We start from the raw sequence: 25,306 nt of genomic DNA, 5'->3' as shown, positions 1-25,306 counted from the left end.
AACTCCCATTAGGCTACCTTAATATATAACAATTAGGTAGATCACATCGACATTCATATTAATGAAAAACAAAGAGGTAGAAAGATTAATGACTTTTAGTCGAACGATTTATTAATTTTCTTTTCTCCGTTTACTATCAATACTAAGTTAATACCGTAAACATCACACTATATGTACATACATAGTACTGATAATGACGTGTTCCTAACAGACTGACTTATAAAGCTGAGTCATAAATGACTTGCATTTCAACAGGTATCTTTTACCAGTATTTTTACCATGATGACCAATGTCAGCTGTTTTTTCTCTTGTTATAATTCAATTGTCCACCTCATGTTACATCAGACGTTCCCGTTTACATGTTTTCTGTTATATGTCATTTATCATGTTTTGTCCAGTGCTGATGTTGATATAAACCAGTTTGCTTGGGTGCAGCACCACTGTCTACTTTACCCCTTTTTGTTGTAATATAAAAAGCAGAGTTGTAGTGTTTGAAAAGTGTACCGCAGTTAGCTTCGTCATCAACACATGTTAATTCCTCCATGGCGTCGTGATTTCTTGTGGTGTACATCTGGCACGTGTGGTAGCCATTGCACAGATCCTCGGGTAGGTAGCATTTTGTCAGCTGGTCGCACTGGCACCTCCAGCCTCCAATTGACTCGCAGTACGCATCTGTTTTAAGGTTTCCGACAATAATGAATGAATGAATGAAGACCTTTATTGTACATATATGCATACCCACTGGGTTAAGTACATGTCGCAACAAAAGATACATGAAATATATACAATGAATCTACAATACACAAGAATAGTATTTTTCTACGTGAATTCGACTTCTTCTCGCTTCTTTGTGATACTGAAAACGTAGGAACATAATTATTATATGCTTTATAAGTAAATGTTTGTCTAAATTGATAAGGAATATAAATCTGTCTATATTACTTAGTTAGCGGGGGGACATGGGTTCTTTCAGTCTATAGAGTTCAGCTCTCTCTTTCTTGTATATAATGGACATTTTCAAATCATCTGTCAACAAAGTTCTCTTAAACTCCCGTTCCCGGTGATAGTTTTATTGCTATTACAAGTACTCACATGTATAAATGTCTGTATAGATTTGAGTTTATGGTAATGCTATGTGGATCACAATAATGTGTGTAACATTAGAGGCTTTGACTGTAATGAGACACACCCTTTTTCTTTGTTTCTTACGTTGTAATTTTAGTATGATTGGTATCAATTGTATGGGCCGTATATCATCGGTAATGTTGCTAATAATAAACAGGCTCCTTTTGTACTTGTTTGAAATATAATATTTCATTTCATCAATTTTGCTCTTGTCTGTCTCGTGAGTCTTACCGGCAGCAACTTAAAGGGCGTATGAAACCAAAGTACAACGTTTTCTGTCTATATTCCACAACCATGATAGTATCATTCAATTAAGTTAACATACACGTTCCCATTTGCACCACATATACACGCTTGCCATGTTATTCGACATTGCGCCATCAAAATTCATTTTTCACACTCGAAGATTTTGTTGCAAGGTAAACCAATTAGGACTGTAAGTGACGTCACATTAAACATGGCAACTAGTTCGGAACATATGCTCTTGAAAAGACGCTAAAGGAAATATTGTAGTATGGTACAGAAATTACAGAAATTGACAAGGATTAACAGTATAGTAAGCATTGTTTGCTTGTCAAAAGTATGTTTTTCGCGAACGGCTGTGTTAGTTTTTGAACTAGTTGCCATGTGACGTCACTTACAGTCCTAATTGGATCTTCCTGCAACAAAATCCTCGAGTCTGAAGACTGACGAGAATGGTGTATATTTCGAACAAAAGTGTAATTTGTAGGCTAATTACCTCCATGAAATGTCATGGAGGTTATATTTTACCCTGCGTTTGTCTGTGTGTGTGTCTGTGTGTGTGTCTGTGTGTAAACAAGATAACTTAAGAACGGCTGGGTGGATTGGTTTCATACTTGGCATGTTGGCGGGGTATGGTGAAAGCTGGAAATGATTAGATTCTGGGCCCCCTAGCGGCCCCCCTTGGTACTGCAGCGCAACTTCCGGTTTTGCTATCTCGGTGTTCTGAACATGCCATGGTCACGATTTTTGAGTATTAGATAGCTCTTGTGCTCAGGAAAAAATGACATAAGTTTGGGCTCCCTAGCGTCTAGTTTTGGGATAGCAGGGGCATTTTTGTCAAAAACTTCTGACGGGGATAACTCAAGAAGGGAACAACGGATTGTCATGATTTTTGGTATGTAGGTACCTTAGACAATGTTGTACAAGATAAGATACTAATTAGGCAAAATAGTAGTACATTTGCATAATCAATGAGAATATCTTATCATAGCAGTTTTTTCAATGCATCTCTTGTCCCGGACATGATATGGTCGTGACATTTGAGTGGTAGATAGCGTTTAGCGTCATGACAAAGTGGGGCAAGTTTCAGTCCCCTAACATCTAATTGTGGAACTGCAGGTGCGTTTTTGTCAAGACACTCCAAAGAGGATAACTGCAGAAAGGAACGATGGGTTGCCTGCATTTTAGGTATGCAGGTAGCTTGGGCAAAGATGTTTATAATGATATGCATTTTATGCAAATGAGGGCTTAATTTGCTTCATTTCGCGATTAGCAGAAAATAAAGTGTTGGTTTCAAGTTCACGATAGCGCTTTAGTCACATGCTGTACAGCAACAGAAACACCGGTGGCGGCGAATTGAAAGGATCACCGCGAAAACCGTATACATAAAACCACCGCGCGAAGATTTCAAGAATTCAAGCATTGAACCATGTTCAGTTGCCGCCAACCTAGAAGAAGGTACGTCTTTCTTCAATATCTCCCTCAATAGAACACAGTACAGACAAGTGTCCTTTTTCCACGAACTGCATCCGAGTGGAACTTGCTACCTGTAGACGTTGGTGACATTCCTACACTAGGTGGTATTCCTACACTAACACTTACAGTAGACTCCCCATTTCAAGACCCCCCCCCCCATTATCTGGAACTTTCAACAGACAACCTTTTGTACCAGTACTACTGATAAGTGTGGCAGAAACATCAACAAGATGATGGTGGCCACCTAAACACAAAAAAGAAGAGGATACGAACCGCAGTTTTTTTCGTCCTCCCCGTTTGCGCATTCAAGTACGGCATTACAAACATATTCCTCGGGCAGACAGGTGTTTTCTCCGGGGCATTTCCACCCGTAAGGGCGACGACACGGAAAACGCAGTCCTGGAAGATCATGGTCATATATGTCGATGAAGGTTATTGATGGTTACTCAAGCAACTGGATATGGTTTGGGAAATGGTCAAATGTTCCAGACAGCATCCGCCGGCTTTCGTCGGTGACACTGAGTAAGATTGTGGAAGTCAAAATATCTGCCGAAAAACAGGAAATAAGAAAAAGGAAAGACAAGGGCGCCGCTAGTTAACTCCTGTTGTTTGAGCAAAGGAGCTAATGGGATCGTGTGGCGAAATCGGTAGTGTGTTCGAAAAAGGTTCTTTGTTCGAGTCCGTTGATTTGTCACCGATCTTGTGCCCTTGGGAAAGGCACTTTACACGACTTTCCCCACTTCACTCAGGTGAAAAGGTTTACGTTAAAGATGAGCACGTTTAAGATCCCATCACACTTATCGAAAAGAGTAGGGGCCCTTCCAGGTGTGCGTGGTTCAAAACCATGGCCGCACCTGGGTCAATTACTGTCGTATTGAGGTCACCTGAGTGGCGCCGAATGTCAGCTCGCTCCAGACACTTGTGACAGTCGCATTGACGTCATTTGAGTGGCGCTGAATGGCAGCCACACCGCCTATTGTAAGCTCGTCGCAATTCAGCCTCTGGCGGTGAAGAGAGAGTCAGCCAACTCAATAACAATAACAATGATAAATGATAACAAGAGAGCTAATGTTGGACATCTCGGGGGATGGGAGGGCTAGATCACAAGTACCGGACAGTTCGACACACAGGTCTCCTTTCCTGTTGAGGGTAGGCTTGTACATTTTCTCTGATATTGCCTGTCATATATTTTAACGTCTGGCCGTTTCCAAAATCATGTCCAGTTGCTTGAGTCAACTATTATTTGGTATATCGTGGTCATATACGCCTAATGTTATAATATTCACCATGTCTTTTCCTTCATTTCAGCACTTACCAATTATTTTTGTCAAGTGCCAAAGTTTGCGTTACACAGACTATTATAACGCTAATTCACCTTTATCCGAGGGGTAACCTATATCCGTTGTTTTCAAAAACAGGGTATTCAGGAATATCAAGCCGACGGACACTGATTTCAAGCTGCAATACTTATGAAATGCAAGTTGAAACCACTGTCTGTTGGCTTGATCCTAAATACCCTCTTTTAAAAACAACAGATATAGGTTACCCCAAGAATAAAGGTTAATTAGCTTTACGCACAAGTGCGAACACTGGTTAGAAAGGTACCTTGTGTACAGTCAGTTTCATCGTGAATGCCAGCATGATAATAGTAGTCGATTTCTCCGTCGCAGACTTCTTCTATGAGAATGCATCCGTCATGGTTCACCCGTAATTTGTCAATATTTCCCCAGGCGTAGAACGGATCGATATCAAAGAGAGGCATCCAGTTATACCCACAGTAACCTGTTCAAACGGATTGAAAAACAAGCAAACAGAAAATTCAAATCAATCCAGTTCTTTCTGGTGCTACATCACTTTTTAAAAAGAAGATAACGGAATTATTAGCTTGAGGAAACATTTTCTTATGCTACGGTCCCATTTGGGAAAAGGGCCGCTGTGGATAGTTTAACCCTCAAGCACCCGACCTTTTTTTGCGACTAAAATGACCGAGTGGGGTCCAAACGGACCCCAAAATGTTTTGTTCATAAAATCTCAGTACCATTTCTATTCGTTGATCATTGTATATACATTGCTTCGTCAATGTAAGAGAAAGATTTTGAGATGTTACGGTGTTGCTAATTCCAACTCATTATCATAATTTATGCAAAAGTTCAGAAGGACCACGTTTTGCACTAAACCTATTCCGAACAGATAGGGGGATTTTGAGGCCCTCAGCAACATTTATTTCACATAACTCATGAACGGCTAGAGCTAAAGCTACGAAACTTGGTAATTCATCACAAAATATTGTTTGCAAAAGTTTTTGATCAATAAAGTAAGTTTAATATTTTTGGGGGTTGCCATTGAAACCATATTCTAACCGGCATATTTTTGCCAAAATTTGACAATTTCAATTTAAACAAGGTTTTCTTGGTAAACTACACCTGTTTTCTGACAACACTTAAATTCTATGAAATTCAATGTAATTTTCATGACTTGAAAATTATAATTTATGCTAATTTCATGCAGGGCCCCTGGATTTTTTTTCTTACCTACAGCTAAAATCAGCACGGGACCTGGCGGCAAGTGGACGTCGTGACCTACCAGTGAAAACACTAACAGGTAACCCGGACCCCAACCCCCTACCCTACCCCTATGCGGCAGTCAATCGGGACAAATCTGTGGCTTCGGAGCGTCAGAATCGGTATAAGGGGGCACACACCAGTTTATTTGGGGTTTCAATTGGAGGCGGCATACCCTAAAGTCTAGCGACCAGCTCTACCAGGGAATTATCCTGAAGCAAAATAACTGTATATCTGGTGAAAGCATATTCCTTTAGCTACAAGACAAACTAAGTTTCGATCCTTCAACTTCTCTGATTTTAAAAAATTAGAGGGAAAAAACATTATTTTCATGTAAAAAATAATGCAAAAAATCGGGCATTTTGGCATTGAAAGAAAACATGAAGATGATTTTTCCGGCAAACACGACTGATACTGTCAGAAAGAGGAAAACCTAACGAGTAATCCAGCTAATTATAAAAAAAATTCTAGTACTACGGTTTTTTTAATCATCCACGGCGCGCGGCATTACAACTAGGCTTAACACAGCGCTTCAGAGGTTAATCTAGGTCACGAGCCTAATCACATTCAGGCGTAGGAATATCCCGGAAGTAAGACGCGGACCAAAACACAATTTGCACCGAAAACACACCATTTCCTACGCTTTTCAGCCATGTAACCGTTGAATGTCATTTCGCAGGAAATAATGAGAAATGTCAACTCAAACATGGACCCTCGGAAGCCTTTCGTCACTTTTTTCTCGCGCACTAGCTCGGACCCCTGTCGCGGAAGAACTGGTGTGTGCACCGTTAACACCCTAAATACTTACTACAGACGTAGTTAGATACTGGGAAGATGATGCCACTGACATGCCACCCCCACCCCCTTTGTCTAACAGGATTTGTGCAAAAAGTAATAAGTTTAAGAAGGGCACTGTCGTCTCCGAAGTCAAAGTTAGCAAGGACTTCTGCAGGGTAGCGACTGCTACTACGACGACGGAGTGTAAAACCATGAAGAGTTACCACAGCCCATCTCATCCGAGTAGTCCAAGCAGTCTACATGGCCATTGCATCTTTCCTGCGCACTGATGCACTTCGGGAAAGGAGGGAGTGAGGATGTGCAGGGCCAGTATCCGATAGACTTGCACACAGCATCTGCAGTTTGTAGGGAGGAATGATCACCTTAACCTGTATCCGATAGACTCACACACAGCATCTGCAGTTTGTAGGGAGGAATGATCACCTTAACCTGTATCCGATAGACTCACACATAGCATCTGCAGTTTGTAGGGAGGAATGGTCACGTTAACCTGTATCCGATAGACTCACACATAGCATCTGCAGATTGTAGGGAGGAATGATCACCTTAACCTGTATCCAATAGACTCACACACAGCATCTGCAGTTTGTAGGGAGGAATGATCACCTTAACCTGTATCCGATAGACTTGCACACAGCATCTACAGTTTGTAGGGCCTCTTGACTCACACACAGCATCTACAGTTTGTAGGGCCTCTTGACTCACACACAGCATCTACAGTTTGTAGGGCCTCTTGACTCACACACAGCATCTACAGTTTGTAGGGCCTCTTGACTCACACACAGCATCTACAGTTTGTAGGGCCTCTTGACTCACACACAGCATCTACAGTTTGTAGGGCCTCTTGACTCACACACAGCATCTACAGTTTGTAGGGAGGAATGGTCTCCTTAACCTGATAACCTGATAGAATCTGGGTTGTCACCCAAAACACATCAATTCTTACGCTTTCTAGCCATGTTAGAATTTTGCAGCAGATGATGAGAAATGTGAACTCAAAGCTGGACCGAAAATAGAAAGCCCGACAAAAACGCCTAAACACGTCAAAAACTAGCCGGAACCGAACCGTCTGTTTGCGGAGTAACGTTTATCTGCAGTATCCGATATACTCGCACACACATCACCTTCAGTTTGTAAGGAAGAAAGATATCTTTAAACTGGCGTGCACCTTCCCTTGATGCCATTTTTGCATCAGTAGCTAAATGGGAAGGCCGCGGCCTGACTGCAGTACTGGCACGGAACGATATACCGGCTATATGCAGATATACCGGCCTCAGTGAGTTAAGACACTTTTCACCCCTTTAGCTAATTAACTGACCCACCAACTTTGATGAGCTGTAGAAAGTTACTGGGTTGGTATTTTTCAAAATTTTTAACAGGAACTGGATCCACAAACCCATAGCATATGTTCAGACCATATGGATTTCACAAAAGGCGCACTGATATTAAAATATGAATATAATAAGCACAGCTTAATTTTATCACCTGTAAGCCCTCGGCGCAACACCCCAGATCATATTTTTGACACAAATGTGGTATGTATGTTTTCAGCAAAGAGCACTCTATAATGTTCTGGTGGTCCCAGCCCCACTAGTATGATTATGATACAGATATTCTTTAATATGTCAAAATATTTTCAAAAATGGCTTATGTGAAATATTCATGGCAGCCTGACAGAAAAGTGGAAATATGCACAACCACGGGACCCCCCGAACATTAAAGTACAACTTGTCTACTTACCCTGCATGTCTTTTGCGACAAATAAGAATATTGCATATGGTTGCGCCTTTGAGGAAAGATAAGATGACAAAATTGCAACTTTTGGCCATTCCAAGCATGAAATGTGATCTCTTTGTTTGGATAGAGGAACAATATGGCCAATTAATTTGTTGACTTAGTGCCTGACAGCAGGGTACTAGTCTACCTGAGGAGAACAATGTGTGAGTTCACAGCTTTCACACCTTTCCCTGCCAAGCCAGACAGCCAGCTTGGGTTCTGTTGATCAATGATAAATAAACTTTCAAGCATTAAAGTATCAAAGACACAATTATATAGCAGAAGCAGAATTCCAAGAAAGTTGGATTGAAACAATTTCACCTGTCTATCCAAGAAACAGTAAATGCACTAATGGCTGAGAAGAAACTGACCCTGGGTAGCAACCACATTTGGTCTTGATCAAAATCTGTCTGATTTAGTGGCAAGATAATGACTGTGACTGTCAAACAATTATTCTTCACTCCTTACAAATTCTCTGCATGTATTAGCATAGTCGTTGATGATTGCTCATATTTTCTAAGGACAATTCAAATTACAGGTATATAACAATGTGGGAGAAAGGAACAGTATGAAATAGGGAACAAATTTGAGTAACAATTATATTTTGTAAATACACATTGTATTCAAAAGCAAAATTGAAATAGATAACTGATGCATATACTACTATCTATTTGTCTGATTTGTTAATCATTCAACTACATAGCTTCAGATGGTAGTAATGTTGAATGTCCTTCTCATTTAAGCAATGTACAGTTCTTAACCTAACAGTATTTTTTGAGCATAGTATGCCTGGCTATAGACATAATACATTATGATACTTTATGCAATATCACTTGTTTAAAAGCAATGAGGTTAGAATAATCAACATCCTTGTTTCTAGGGGGAAACATGGTCAAGTTGTTTGGTATTAATCTTGACTTCAGAAGTTGAAAGACTGGCATGTTTTCTTAATGTAGATTTAAAAAAAAATATAGATGAAACAGTAGCACCCAAGAATCTTGTAAATACATTTAGTAAGTCTGGTGGATAACAACAGAAGTGATACTTTCTTGAAAGGTTCCAAAGATTTCGGTTTGAAACAATTTCTTCATCTGGTGGACCCGACCTGGAACATTAGCTGAAACTGTATCATGTTACTACAACATATTGAACTCAATCTATGGAAAAGCTAATAGCCCTAGTAAGGCTTGGGGGAGGGGGGTGGTCATTTATTTGGTTCTTGTTTTAGTGAGTCAAAATCATGTCGAAATTGGTCCCAGCGTATAGTTGGTGGGAAACGAATGATTTAATCTTCACTGTATCCATTTGCAAGATTATTCATACTCATGATGACAGCATAATTCCAACAGTGGCATTCAGACTATTTCTAAGAATCTAACACACTGGAAACACAACATTCAATACACACCCTGCTTGCCTTCCCAGACAGTATTGTCAAACGTTACCCCCACACTACAGGGTGCCAGGTAACTTCTCACCTGGCCAGGTGGCACCCCTCCCGGAATGTTTTCACACTAGGTGGGGAGGGGGCTATTATCGAACAATGGGGGAAATTTGGCAAACTTGGGGTCAAAGGTCGTTGCTATGTGTTGCTAGGGGAGCCAACACCTACATTGCTGGGGGTCTTCAAAGTGACTTAACCCTATGAGGCTATATGCAGATACAGAATACAAAAAGAAATCTCACCACAGCGATCTTCGTCCGACCCGTCCTCACAGTCAGGAATGCCATCACACAGAAATTCTCCTTTGACACAACCTGGGGCATCACGGCACTTCCAGAAGGCAGTGTCACCGAATGAACCATGGAGAGAGCAGAATTCGTCTTTCCAAATGAGAAGAAAAAAAAAAAAGAAAAAATAAAATTCTTTGAGAAATCGGATGAAGTCTGTTGTATATAACATAACAGGGTGTCCTGCAAGAGACCTTCAAGAGATTCGTAGGATACCGTGGCCTCAATGTCTGAAACAGTCTACCACAAGTCACACATTACAGCCCAACTCTGGCTTCCCTTAAAGGTCTACTGCGCAGTCAATTGCGCTTCAAACTGAAAACAAAAAATCCCCTTTCTGGCCATTTCTTTATATAGTTAGTTGAATCAAGCCTACCACGTTACGGAGTCGATAATTTCCCCGTGCGAGCGCGTTTGAAAACCTGGGAATCTGCACGCCCGCGCTGAGTTTCAGCCATTTTGTTTCTTCACCGACGAAATCCGAGTAGTCCCGAGTCTGCCCGAGCCTACAGAGTCATGACGTCACGCACCCGGAACTCACCGGAGATTCCCGACCAATAACCGTTGATGATTGATTCTTGTTTGAATTCTCACCAGTGCCTAACTAGGGGGGTCAACAAGTTACAGCGCGCGTAGGACGAAATGTTTGTAGGCTAATTCTCTACGTTGCAAACGTGAAAAGTGCCAAAAAAGTAGTATTAAATCTGAGATTTCTTAGTTCTAGAATATTTCAAATTTGAGCGCAAATAACTGCGTAGTAGACCTTCAAGAGACTCTTAGAGTAACAGAAAAAACGAACCGACATGAACCTTATACAAGCTTTCACATGCCTGCAGGCAGATTTGAGCTTCTCACTATTAAAACATGTTCAACCAAACAAGAAATTTGCTATCAAGATCAACAAATCAGGCATTATTTTTCTAATCAACCGTTGTGCAAAAATTGTCGTGCCAAAAGTTGCAACAATCCTAGTACATGAAATTTCCACTTGTTGTTATTTATACCCTCAGTTTTCTACAAAGAATATTCTTGCAGTCACAACACATTAAATGTTATCACCTCTATCCATGCCATGCTGAATGAAATTGTAACCCCAATGTACCTTTATCCACGGGGTAACCTATAACCCCTTCAATGATTGTAAAAACCTCCAATGATTGTAAAGATATCTCATCCCATACTACACACTCATGTATTAGGTAGATTAGCCTTAAGTTATGGCATTGTAATTGTGTACCAGTAGATGCCATACTTGTACAATTGTTGTGCAATAAATGAAATAATAAATCATCGTTATCATTATCATTATTGTTATTATTATACCCGTCGTTATATTAGACTACAATTTGATCCAATATCTTTAAATGTTGGGGTAACCTATATCCGTGATGATCCAATTACTCTGAGCACGTGACCTAGGGACACGTGACTCCAGTAAAGAATCGTAGTTGCCTGGCAAGCTCCCGACGAAGGTCGACGGATGTGCGACCGAAAATTCGAGGTAAGCAATTTGTTCGTGTTGAATGGCAGTTAGAAACTCCAACATGTATTGTACCAACACGGATGAGTTTTCATGCTAATGTAACCATTGTTATATCTATATCAAACTACAATATATTGTAGTTTCAAAATATTGCAGTTTGGAATCATCCTCTGTCCACTTGATATCCCTAATACCCCTGTCACATTATCTACGATCTTTGTGCGTATTTTTCACCTGAAAACCGTCCCTGTCACGTGTTATCCATACTTTGTACCTTGTACAATTGTTGTGCAATAAAGATACCATTATAAGTGAGGCTCGTGCGATTGCCACAGACTCGTCGTCCGATCGATTTTCGCGCTATGTGACAGGAGTATAAAAACAACGGACAAAGATGAACTAGCGTGAAGTAACGTTCTCACCACATCTGATCTCGTCCGAGCCGTCCGAACAGTCCCTCCTGCCATCGCAAACTTTCGTGATCTTCACACAGCCCTTCAGATCACGGCACTGTACAAGGTCTCGCCGAAGAAACATGCCCGCTGATCCATCATCGATGCAGCTGTCTACAAAGCCAATGTAGTTGTCACAGTTATTGGGGGGGGGGGGGGGGGACAAATACTCTCCCTTCGCAGCCAGGGGCTGAATTGCGAGGAGCTTGTAAACAATACCATCAGCCTGTGAGTTCGGATCTATGCTTAGTGTTTGTTAGTATATTATGTATTTTTGTTTGTTGACATTCTGCACGTATAAGTTTCTTTGTAACAAACCTACGCAATTCAGGGTATACCATGTGTGTATTTCCCTGCCTGTGTACGTTTGAGGAAGAAATAAATAAATAAAAATAGGCGGGGCTAAATCGCAAGGGTCTGGAGCGGCTGCTATTGAGCGCCACTCAAGTGACCTCAATACGACAGTAATTCCGCCTGGTGTGGCCATAGGACTATAGGTTTTGAACCACTCACACTCTAGCGATGATTTCTGAAAACATCACTTACACAATCAGCTACGGTGAAAAAAACAACGTACATCATCTCGCAACTACGAGCAGACGACATGTCCAACTACATGCGAATGCAGCAAAGAGGACATGGAGATACAGCAGGAAACAGGCACAACATCACCCAACTACAATACTCCGTCGAAGGCTACCCTCCGTCCCAGAGTAAAAATACACAACGCTAGTTCGCCATTATCCGTGGGGTAGCCTATATCCATTATTTTAAAAAACAGGGTATTTATGGATATCAAGGTGACGGACAGTAATTTCAAGCTGTAACATTCTGCAAATATAACAATATAACACCAACGGCCGTTCACTAGATATCCCTAATTACCTCTTTTTACAACGGAAATAGATTACCCCACGGATAAAGATGAACTAGCGTTATACATGTATATGTAAGCTGAACCATACCGAAACAGTCCCTCTCGTCCTCCTTGTCTTCCCTGCAGTTCCAGTCCCCGTCGCACACACGACTGGGGCTGTAGCAGCCTGCATCTCCGGTACACATCCGTCTGTGTTTCTCCGGGCAGCCGGCAAACCCTGGGAACGAAAAAGGAAATGTACTTTTGCTAAATGCTCAAAGACCTTCAGTGGCCCCTTCTCTCTAAGTAATAGTTAGAACATGAAACGAGGGCTACTATGGGCAAATAGGGTCGCTTCCGCCCACAAGGGGGTTTCTTTTAACACCCTAGGCGGAACCCCCGAGTGGGCAGGCGACTCTATTTGCCCATAGTATGGCCGAGTGCCCATGTTCTAACTGTTTTAGAACATGGCCAATAGCCCGAAGATTTTCTTCTTCTTTCTCTCAAAATGAATCAAGAATAATTTCAATAAAGAGGAGATGACTTGAGTTTGAGTCAGTCTCTGTTGATCAATGGACCTGTTCATGTCTCTGCCACACACTGCATCCTGCCTAATCTCCTGGGCAATTGTGTCTGTGAGCTGACCAGTGGTGCAGAAAAAGTATGGTACTATGAAAAATGTGTGGTTGTATTGCATGCAATTGAGTTCATAGTACCACACATTTTTCATAGTACCATACTTTTCTGCACTACGGGGATATAAACACAGTAATTGAAGAGCTCTGATTGGCTGAGGGGCAGTGACCATGTTCTAAAAGAAGAAGGAATGCCAGCCTCACCACCGTTTACAAGCTAGTCTATGCATAACCACATCAATATCAATACCGATAGTACTAGTATACTCAAACTTGCCCAGGGGATTCATTCATCACCTTAAATTTCAACCCACACATACGGACACATACATTCAAGTACTCATTCTTTCCTTGCACAATGGCACGGTGGCTGCCACAGTTTAGTCTTTCCGTGCCAGGCAGGAGACCTGCCCGACTTAGCCCCCCCCCCCCCCATACTCAGCTACTGTCTAGTCAAATTTTTAGTGTTCTTCTCGAAAGTCTGTCAACTTTCCTTTAATAGTATGTATAATTGCGAAATGGTACTCCTCGGTAGAGAGAGAGAAGCAAACGTGACGTGGGTATCGTACAGCAGTTCCGTTCGTCGGTGTCGTCATCGTTCCCACAGTCCACAACGCCGTCACACACACTGCATTCTGGGATACATTTCCCGCTGTGAGGACAGATGATCTCATCCTTTCCGCAGAGACGTTTTTCTGGCAGCAGAACATGACTGAGTTACATTTAAGTTACGCAATATCGCCGATACAATCTATTATTTAACATAACAAGTTAAAACTGATTATGATCCAGTGCTCACCGAACGTAACGTGACGTCACAGCAGCAGTGGATTGGTCATTCCTTGACAAAGACCGGAGCTGTTCTGTCAAAAATTGGGCGGTAAGTCCAATTTTTGTGTTGGAAATTACAGTTCAACTTGTCCCAGAATGACTTCTACCAACACAGATGGACTTTCAATTTAAGTTAAAGCTGTGTCTGTTTCTCGTCCATTGGCTATGCTACGATTCATTTTACTCCTTTGTAACGATTAAAATTACTCTCTCAGGGAAAGGAGCTCCTCAGTGACACAAAGACATATGGCATAATGTTATGCTGCGGTCCCATTTGCACCGGTGCCCGAAGCGGATGTAGCCCCGGCCTGGCTCTAAAGCCGCTAATGTGTCCCGGTAGACTGCCACATACCGGAGGGTACCACTCAATGCTTTCACGGGTTCACGGTGTCTATTTGTCGACGGATCTAGGGTTGATTTCAACTGCAAGTTTTGAAAAAATCAGGGGCCGTGCCGTGCCCCAAAATAGCCAGTTTAGCCGCAGGGTGTTCCACGGGGCCACTTAAGGGTCACGCCCGTAAACAGCCCGTTAACTACCCGGTGGGGCTCTTTTTTTTCTTCAAATGGGACCGTAGCATTAAAGGGGGACACAACAACAGAAGAAAGTATTTAACCCAGACAAAGGAGAAGAGTTACCCTTCTGTATTGCGTAGCAGAACGAATGTCCTTTCAGGCCCACTTGGCACACTTCCCTGCCGACAGGCGTTGGTAGAACATTTGCAAACACGCGGTTGCTGGAGTCTACACCCCAGACAATTCCATCTCCCACAGCCACCTGCCGCAGATTTATCCCTGGTACATGCACCCATTCTTCACCAGGGGAGGTCTCATTCAGGAATGTCCCTGCTCTGTGATACACATCGCCGTTAAAGTCCGCCGCCCAAACTCCTGCAGGCCCCACGGATACAGACATTAGGCAGCCTGTAGTTGTTTCCCAATCGTACTTCACTGTAAGAAAATAAGTTAAGATATCTCACTTAAATTTATCAGGGGGTGACCTTTATATGATCGGAGTGACTGCTCATAAACATTAGTTTGTGTCCTAGCAGGCTGCTCATCTACCACCTGATTCGGCGTTAACATATCAAACCTTTTTTCCGAGAAGTAACCTATATCAGTTGTTTTAAAAACAGAAAATTTGGGGATATCAAGTCGACGAATGGTGGTTCCAACGCCATTTCATGTATTTTGGGCAACAAGAAAAGTTTACAAATATTTTAATGGCATATGTGACTTTTTTAAATATGAATTGGTGCCCAAGTATTGTTTTTTTTGTAATTACAGTGGAGCTACCAGTTGTGATGTTCAGAACAATTCAGGATGTTTCCAACTGGACATCCTTCAAGCCTGTGCATTTTGTATAAAACTTGTCAAAACTTGTCAAAACTTTGCTTGTAGGCTACGCTACGTCTTACGAAAATTGGCAGGCCATACTACGATTAACGTAACATTGTAGGCTTGATTACGTTTTACGTGGAAATTTTAGGTCTTACGCCAAATAGATACAGAATGGTGGTTATACCGGCTATATAGATACAGATACAGAAGCTGGTGTGTTACGCCGAATGGTGGTTATACCGGCTATATAGATACAGATACAGAAGCTGGTGTGTTACGCCGAAGGGCGGTTATACCGGCTATATAGATACAGATACAGAAGCTGGTGTGTTACGCCGAAGGGCGGTTATACCGGCTATATAGATACAGATACAGAAGCTGGTGTGTTACGCCGAAGGGCGGTTATACCGGCTATATAGATACAGATACAGAAGCTGGTGTGTTACGCCGAAGGGCGGTTATACCGGCTATATAGATACAGATACAGGAGCTGGTGTGTTACGCCGAAGGGCGGTTATACCGGCTATATAGATACAGATACAGCAGCTGGTGTGTTACGCCGAAGGGCGGCTATACCGGCTATATATATACAGATACAGAAGCTGGTGTGTTACGCCGAAGGGCGGTTATACCGGCTATATAGATACAGATACAGAAGCTTGTGTGTTACGCCGAAGGGCGGTTATATCGGCTATATAGATACAGATACAGAAGCTGGTGTGTTACGCCGAAGGGCGGTTATACCGGCTATATAGATACAGATACAGATACCTGAGATTTCACAGTAGAAAGGCGAGCGCCGCACTCTGCCGCTCCATTCCACCGCCCAAAGCTGCCCGGTTCTCGAGCTGACGCTGATTTCTGCCATATATGCTGCGTGCACCTTTTCCCAAGTTTTCCCTTCAGGCGTTTCTGAGCTAATGCCTGCAAAATGTTGGTAAAGTTGTCATAACTTACCCTGGGTGCCAGTGTTCTGTTACATAACGCTAGTTCACCTTTATCTGTGGGGTTACCTAAATCCGTTGTGCAGTCAGATATAGCAACGAATATAGGCGACATGTACCCCTGAATAAATAAGATAAATTGAGGTCGCGTGGCGCAGCGGCAGCGTGTTTGGCTGAGGACCGAGAGGTCTCGAGTTCGAATCCCGCCGTGCCACTGATCTTGTGTCCTTGGGAAAGACCCTTAACACGACTTTCCTCACTTTACTCAGGTGACAAGGAGTACCTTGCTTCTGCTAGGGCCGCCCTCGGATAGGACGTTAAATGGAGGTCCCGTGTTTGAAGAGAGCCACACCCCACGCACTTTAAGAACCCACCACATTTATCGAAAATAGTAGGGGACCTTCCCGGTATGAGTGGATCAAACCTACAGACTGGTCTCCGGGATGACATCTTGCAAAGGTGATAGTCACCTGTTATGTCAATCCTTCCACAAACGTGGTAAGTCTCCATTAAAATTAAAAAACAAAAACAAACAAACAAATAGACTAGGTCACGTTTGGGAACGCATTCTTAAGAAGTAGATGAAATTGTTGCGTTGTTTTCGTTGTTACTGGACAATATGTAATATATATAATGCACGTATATATACGTTTAGGCCGCATTGTAAACGCCACCATGTCTATGTTTATATGTAAATAAGTTACATTTGTGACCGCATCTGTAAGCAGCGACACCTATGGCGTTGATGAGCTATCTGCATTGGGCTGGAAAACCTTAACATCCAGGAGAAACTTGCACCTGCTACAATCAATGTACAAGGCAGTTAACAATGAACTTCCTGATTACATCAATAGTTTTCAAAGGACTTCTGACTCTCACAGCTACCCCACCCGACACAGTCAGAACCTATGCCTCAAACTACCCCTTGAACGTCTGGAATGTGGGAAGCGCAAGTTCTCTTATAGAGGTATTACTGCATGGAACAGTCTTCCACCATCTGTAAAGACCTGCACGTCAAAATCTACCTTTAGAACCAACTGCAGGGCTTGGCTAGCCTGACCTCTGACCACTCAATGAAACTGACAACTTGATAGTATTTATTTTGTTATTATTATTATTGTTTTCCTTAGTTTCGTACCATTATTTTCATTCATCATTTGTATTGATATCATCATCACTAGCAGCATCTATTGTTATGATTAGTATTATTGTTTGCATCAGTTTCATTACTATTGTTGTCTATTTATGTTTGCCTATGTTTGTGATGAATATGTTTAATTTCTTTTTATGTAACACGCAGGGCTCCACTGAAAAGCAGTGCAAGAGCACTGAGCTTGGACCACCCTGGATAAAGATTACAGAAATAAATAAAACCTATGCTGCAGTACAATGTGAACCAATCAGAATCACCCCGAAGAAGGTGACGGACGCTCACCGAAAAGTTGGTGGAATAAAACACTTGGTTGTGCACAAATTATCTTCTTATTCCATGCTAAAGTTAGTTTCGCAAAAAGTCCTCAACATCGCATTTAGTAAGAAAATCAAACCAAGGCTAGGAAGGCCACGTGAAGCAGTTTGATAGACGACTGCAAGCTACATCTCAACCAGAACATTAGTCTTGAGACTCATGTGTTAAGATTTCAAAGGGAAACAGCAGCAAACAGAAGACGATGGGAGGAATTATACAAACGTACACTGATTTGGTTATCGATGATTATCTATAACTAAGAACAGTTAATTATTATTATTAAAGTTAGTTTCGTACCTTTCCTGACTATGGCCTCTCCGTGTATGTACCCGTAGTAGGTTCCAATGACCCAAACAAAATTCTTCCCGGCTTGTATCCAGTCTATCTCGTGAGGCCAGTAGAAACCCGCTGGTAGTTTCTCAAAGTTGAAGAGGTCATCGCGGACAAGATCGACGTGTACTGGTTGCCAACTGACACCCGCTGTGTCGCTCTTCCTGGTAGCAGAAATCGTCGTTAGCATGAAAGTTCATCTCAGTTGGTAGATCCTTGTCGTTAATAGGTAGTTTTCAGATGCACTTCAAGAGTATGTGAAATCTACTAAAATATTTACTTCCAGCTGTGACACTGTCTGGTTTTAAACTCTTAGCTTATTATGCAGACGTTCCAGCTGCAACTGTTTTTAACTATTTTATTCTACTTAACATTTGTTAAGTTTTGTATTGTATACATGTATGTATATGTATGTGGTCACGACATCAGCTCGCTGCCTAGCGTCCACGTTGTGTAGTTTTTGTCACAATCTGAATAAAGTCAAATTTGGTAAATTACATAGTGAGAAAGATAAACTGTTCTCCAACTCAAGAGAATACTCCCCTGTCGTCTTCAGCTATCTGACCCGAGTGCTGCAGACGCGTCATTTTTCTCCGCACATGTGACGTCAGCACTGGGTCAAAGTTCGTCAGAAGCGCGGTACCTACCCCCCCCCCCGTCCCGGTTAAAGCTAACGTCAGATTTCCACAAAGGGGCCGGCCGGGCAGCTTTAGGGAACGAAAAGTACGAAAAATGGGAAAAGGGTCTACCTACCAACCCTGTTCGTTTCAGGACCGTTACACGAAACATAACATATATACCAAGCTTAACGACGTTCCTACCCACCCGTACATCCCTAACCACCCGTACATCCCTAACCACCCGTACATCCCTACCCATCCGTACATCCCTACCCACCCGTACATCCCTACCCGCCCGTACGTTCCTATCCACCCGTACATCCCTACCCACCCGTACATCCCTACCCACCCGTACATCCCTACCCACCCGTACGTTCCTACCCACCCGTACGTTCCTACCCACCCGTACGTTCCTACCCACCCGTACGTTTCTACCCACCCGTACGTTCCTACCCACCCGTACGTTCCTACCCACCCGTACGTTCCTACCCACCCGTACGTTCATACGCACCCGTACGTTCCTACGCGGTACATCACTGCAGAGTGGTTATAGACCGCCCAGACTCCCACACTTCCAACTGAGATGTGCAGAAACCGTTCCGAGCCGACTGCTTCCCACCCGGTTCCTACAGAAAGAAGTATTAGAAAGGCAACATTTGAAAGCAAATACATAATATTTACCTTCACATGGTCTATTCTAACAAAGCATTGCTCTGTTCATTCTTACTCCAGAACCTCCAGTGGAAAATTAACATATTAAGTCCAATTTTTGTGTTGGGAATTAATGTCGGTGATGGTTTCAAATTGCAACATTTTTTTGTAATATTGCAGTTTGAAACCACCGTCCGTCGGGTTGATATCCCTAAATACCTTCTAATAAACAACAGATATTGGTTTTACCTTGAGGAACTGTTTTGGTGATACCGGTTCGTCGCAGCGGGGTCCCGTCTTCAGTCAGAGCCCACACCTGGTTGGTGGAGGCACTGACGCTGATCTGTTTGATTCCGTCCCCGATCCACAACCAATCAGACATAGAAGCCAGAACATTTGGAGCAGGATGTTCTGTATCGTGCGGAATAAGGACAAGTATCTGTATCTGTATCTGTATCTGTATCGATATAGCCGGTAGAACCGCCCTTCGGCGTAACACACCAGGTTCGCAGGCACGCGGCGCGGCAGCAGCTAGTTATATTACAGTGAGCGGCTAGTCACACTTAACCTTTGCACATCTATCTGCAAGTGTTCTTTAAGACTATCAGCGAAAATGACCCTACTGTGCTTGGTGATAACGAATTCCACTCTGCGATAGTTCTGGGAAAATACGAATTTTTGAACACATCAATCCAAGGTTCGTAACTCTGGTACTTGAAGGCATGGCTATTCCTTGTTCTTTTTTTGAGCTGTTAACGACTTTAAGCCAAATGTGTCAGTGTGTTTACTAAGAGACCGAACGAAACAGATTATCTAAAAAATGTCACCGATCTTTTACCATTTAGGAGATCACCAAAAACTGCGTACAAAAAATCACAAAACCCACTCATCATGCAGAACACGGCACAGTTCATTTACCACTGTCTTCAAAGACGTCAAACAAAACAATAGTAAACATAGCACCTTCTAGTTGATTAGACATTGGTGTTATGTACTCTGTCACTGTGCTCCTAATTTGAGACTGTACATGAATTACAGTAGCTTTTGCATACGATCCTAATTAGAAGTTCAACCAGTTTTTCTAGTTAGCTGTACCTGTATAGAATTTTTCTGCCAGTTCATCCTACTGACGCTGAAGAAGAGTGTTGGATGTCACTGGAAACGTCCGGAAGGGAATCTCCGTTTTTTATCCAGTTGTAGACATTTAATTGTATTTGAATATTGTTTACCTGGATGTGTAACCTTCATAAACGTAATGCTAAACTTTCTTCCAACATTTAGTTGTATAAGGATCAAATTCAACGACCCCTGTCACCTTCTTCGGGATCAAAAATGACCAATCATTTCGGACCGTAATCTCGCGATTTTACGTGATCTTACGGTTATGTGACGTCAGCAATTGGTCAAACGTGCTAGGAAGTTTATAACGCCCCCCGTCCGTATATAGTGAGTTACCTGGCCCCTTGTCCACCGCTTCATACCGTGCTGAAAACCCCGCTCTGCGAACCACAAAGTCCGTCACAAAGATGACGTAAAGACTGTGTTCAGTCGAGGTTCTTGACGAGGTGACACAAGCGCCACACAGATAGCGCCGTCTCTGAGCATAGGGGTCGTCCACTGCTACATAGTCTGTGGTACAGTCCTGATCATAGCCCACATCGAAGTCCAGAAACGTCAGTTTGACGGCCTTGTGTGTCTCCACGGTGATGTTCCACTGTTGATACACGTGGTCGCGGTACAGCGGGTAGTTCATGGACGAGAACGTGCCAGTATCTCCTGACAGGTGGTTTATTCGTTGGTATCCTTGACGGTCTTGTAAAAGAGACGAACTTTCCGTTACTTTCTTACCGGTGCAATGGTAGAGTGTTCGCTTTGCCTGCGGTAGGTCGTGAGTTCGATTCCGGCCAAGTTATACCAAAGACTTTAAAAATGGTACATGCTACTTTCTCTGCTGAGCACACAGCATCAATAGCCTTTTTACATGTAATTGCCACGATACAATTCAGCCGCCCGATGTGGCTGCTATGCATGTGACAAAGTTCTTCCAAAATAAACCATTGATATATAATTAACTTTACCTAAGCCAAGCGAAAGGCCAATACGCAACCAACTCTATGCAATTTTCATATGGACTCGAGCACACGAACAAGCGTGAATGGAACCTAAGGGGACAAATGAATATAAAAGTTTCACACCTACCGTCATCAGACTTGTCCTGTTGGTAGTAACGAAATTTGAAACCAACTCCCGATTCGCTTTCATCACTAAGGAAATAGATAGCCAAGAACGGTGTCATCGACACGTACACGTGGTGAGGGGACCAGCCACAGAAGGTTTGGTAGAAGTCTGGAACAATGCAAAAGTTTAACTAGAAAGGCCGACATTTGCTTAGGAGCAAATACAGCATATTTCAGCCATAGCTTTTCCCATACAACATTTAACTGTCTCAAATAACCTCTGCTCGAAAATGGAACATTTAGGGGCACACCCCAGTTTCTCACCCCCATTGAAACGTATAGTTAAGAGACTATTTTCAACGACGCCGTATTTCCAAACAAAATTTTCCCCGGGAACTACACCTATACAGTATACAGGAAGTAAAAATGTACCATCTGGTCTAACATATCTGATTTGCAAGAAAATTGTAGGACCTAAAATCTTACAATATCCTAATGAATTTCGAAAGCCCGTAGCGATGACATTATCGGTCAAGCTGCCCGGGGTGCTTCACTGTTTGCGTCCTCGGAGCGATACCCGGAAGCCAAGATGTGTCGACAAAAACTTACCAAAAACAACATATAGGGGTCGAAGTTTATACTTGCAGCGGATCCGCTACGCTAATTTTACACTGAGTGACTGGGCACTAAGGGACTGGTCGATATTTAGCGGGGGGGCGGTCGTCGGGGGGGGGGGGGGTGGTTATGGGCCTAGGAAAAAAAATTGAGCCAGGGGGAGGGCCTAGGAAAAAAAAGTTGAGCGGGGGGGAGGGCCTAGGAAATTTTTTTTGCTCGGACTATCAGTGAAATTTGTTCGTCAAAATGCCAGAAATGGCGTTTCGGAGGGTCAAGATTTCAAAATTTCCCGGGCCTCAACAAGCTTGAGACGCCTCGCGCCCGAGTTCGGCGCCCGGCAAGGCAAAAAAAAAAGTTGGAGGCTTCGGCGCTCCACATGCTGAAAATTCGCTCAGTATTCACTCAGTAATATTTTCCTGCCGCGCCTTTCACTCTATCTCTGTTAAACAACGCTACAACGCTGTAAAACTATTGATGTTACAATAGTATTTACCGTTTTAACGCTGGTATAAAGGTGGACGGAGAAAATATCAGTCAAATTTGTTTACCTTTCTTTTGAAGCTGGCGCGGCAAAGACATGAAGCCGAAGTTCATACCGGACGTGGTAGACTATTTTCAGACTTCTACTGTATGGTATAATAAGTTCTCGATAAAGTTACCAAAATGCGACGTAAAAAGTGTACTTCCGGTTTGCAATGCCACCATTCAGTCACGGTGACAAAATTCAGCGCCTTGGAAAAACTTGCATATCTTGCCAACATCTGTGCACCAACACATGTCGGTATTTTCCTAAGATTTTACCGAAAAAATGACAGGAAAAAGCCTCTTTTCTTTCATAATTTTGAACGCTCTGGAAGACGACTGGTGAAAAAGTAAGTGCACGTGCTGTTTGAAAAACCGACGGTGAGACTTGTAAATTCAGCGACTTGAGCTCAAATCAAACGCACGCAGTACAAACGTGCCCAACCCAATTCGCATGTGGGAAATGTTGTTATACGTGTCGTTACCATGACAACAGCCTTGGCCGCAGTCTTTAGATATACCGATTAGACACTTCATGCGAAAAATCGAATTAACTTGCGACCAATCACAGCCAGCAGCGTCTCCAACAAAGGCGGTAACATAACGTCAATCAAGAAGAGGCACGAAACTTTGCGAAAATAAACCGAGAAACTGCGATGTTTGGGACTGGATAACATACACAAGTATCTCGCTAAGGCGTCGACCTGTCAAGAAGTGGACGACGCGGAAACTATTGCTTCTACTACAACTAAGTTGAGGGACAACGACAAGGGGCAGCGGTGCAGTCAGGGCTGACACCGATCGCGAGGAAAGGATGCCAAGGCCGCGGTGGACGACTCGACTGTCGAGTCCGTCTAAAATCCAATAAAAATGGCGCGAATGGCTTCGTCACATCGGAGACGAGTGGTGGGTGACGTGTGTTTACAGTTTGCACCAGGAGAAAAACAGTCTTTAACCCTATTCAGACCGGGGGGGGGGGGGGGGCTTTTGAGGCCCGCGCTAACTTCGATGTCCTATAACGCCAGAACGGCTTACGCTAGAGCCACCAAATTTAGTGAGTTTTCCTAAAATATTGTTGGCAACAATTCTACGAAGTTTGACAAATTTTCCATTTTTTCTTGTTGCCATGGCAACCGTTTGTTGACAGGCAGTTTTGCCAAAAATCACTATTTTTCAAATGTATTTTTCAAATTTATTTGCTATATTACTGTGATTTTGTTACATAAATAAAATATTATATTATTCAGCATATCTTTCATAATTATATATGCATAAATTATGCTAATTTGATGACGTCATCAGCCCAAAATCCAAGATGGCGGACGGAATGGCCAGATCAAGAAAAACAAGCTAATTATCCCTTAAAATTTGCAACTACCTGGTATTTTTTCATCAAAAACCATCTAAATGAATGAATTTAGTCTATTTCCATTGCCCTTTGTGATTATTTGTTGCAAAAAAAGTATTTTTAAAAATTCAAGGTGGTGGATATAATATGGCGGAGCCCAACTCGTATCTTAGATGTGCATGACGTCATTTTATGACGTCATATTGACGTCATTGATGTTACTATTGGCAACACAAGTCGTAATAAACATTATTATTCTGTTATCTGCACTTGTTGTTACATTTTTGCAGCATAACTTGAAGTTTTCTGAGAATACCCATTTTTCATGGGTTTGGCCAATGTAATCGAATTGATGACGTCATAATTACGTCATCTTACGTCAACGTAACGTCCAACGTCACATACTTGTCAGATATTATGTCGAAATCATGTCCTGAAAATTTGGTGGCCCTACGGCACGTCGCTTTAGAGTTATAGGACTTAGAAGTGGAGGGCCTCAAAAGCCCCCCCCCCCGGTCCAGGGATGACCAAAAAAGCCCGGTCTGAATAGGGTTAACGCATCCTTTGTCGATAGTTTTTAAACTATGAAAATTGGAAGCGTGACTACTGAGAAAAGAATCTGAACTAACCAAGGAGCTTTTATCTGATAAAAACTCCTTGAACTAACGTGTCGGATTCGTCATAAATTCCAATTTCACGTTAAATGCATTTTACATCGTACAAGGTCTGGGTGATTCCGATCGGAGTTTGCAGGCATTGCAAATTAGAATCGTGAATAAAAGTGAATGTTACCGAATAAATAGTATCATAATATTTCTTTTGTCATGCTATTCATTTGCTTACGCGCTTTCAACAATAAAAGTGGCATAATACAGACATAAAGTTATCATGTTGCTGCAACATCATGCTGGCAAAATGTATGTTTATTCATATAACGTTAAACATTGCACAGGTAACACAATTGTTTAGATTTACAGTTCAAAACATTCTAACGATAAATATTGATGAGGAAATAATCATTCTCGCCATTGTTAAACTTACTTATCAAATCTAAACTGGCCAATTTTCCCGCGATTTCCGCCAAGTAACATTTCTTCGATTGTCTCAACTTACCCTGCTAAAGTCAAATCTGCCGAAAATGATTGATATTGCTACGCGGAATGTTGGCAAATTCATCGACAAAGACATGTACTCTGACGTTCAAGGAACGCGTACCTTCTGCTACCGTCCAAATGACCTCGTCGTTAACTCCAAATCCTCGCAAAAAAACTATTTTATATATACATGTATATAAAACCGGGCGTAAGGTGACATTCGTCCGCTGTG

General features: G+C 42.4%; 1 protein-coding gene across 1 annotated transcript; it reads right to left on the bottom strand.

Annotated features, from left to right (window-relative positions):
• Positions 1 to 207: 207 nt before the first annotated feature.
• Positions 208 to 18,237, bottom strand: LOC118403480 (LDL receptor repeat-containing protein egg-1-like). Its single transcript, XM_035802202.1, has 10 exons — positions 18,015 to 18,237; positions 14,604 to 14,915; positions 13,706 to 13,831; positions 12,611 to 12,739; positions 11,616 to 11,759; positions 9,666 to 9,803; positions 6,407 to 6,538; positions 4,450 to 4,626; positions 3,118 to 3,243; positions 208 to 672 (listed from the first exon to the last, which is right to left on the bottom strand). Exons 1-10 carry the CDS (start codon positions 18,235 to 18,237, stop codon positions 377 to 379), a joined length of 1,803 nt encoding a protein of 600 aa, XP_035658095.1. The 3' UTR covers positions 208 to 376.
• Between the last annotated feature and the right edge of the window lie 7,069 nt (positions 18,238 to 25,306).

The sequence above is a fragment of the Branchiostoma floridae genome, chromosome 16 (genome assembly GCF_000003815.2).
Source record: "Branchiostoma floridae strain S238N-H82 chromosome 16, Bfl_VNyyK, whole genome shotgun sequence".
NCBI lineage: Eukaryota > Metazoa > Chordata > Leptocardii > Amphioxiformes > Branchiostomatidae > Branchiostoma > Branchiostoma floridae.
The sequence above is the reverse complement of the archived record's forward strand: the minus strand, read 5'-3'. Positions and strand labels throughout refer to the sequence as shown.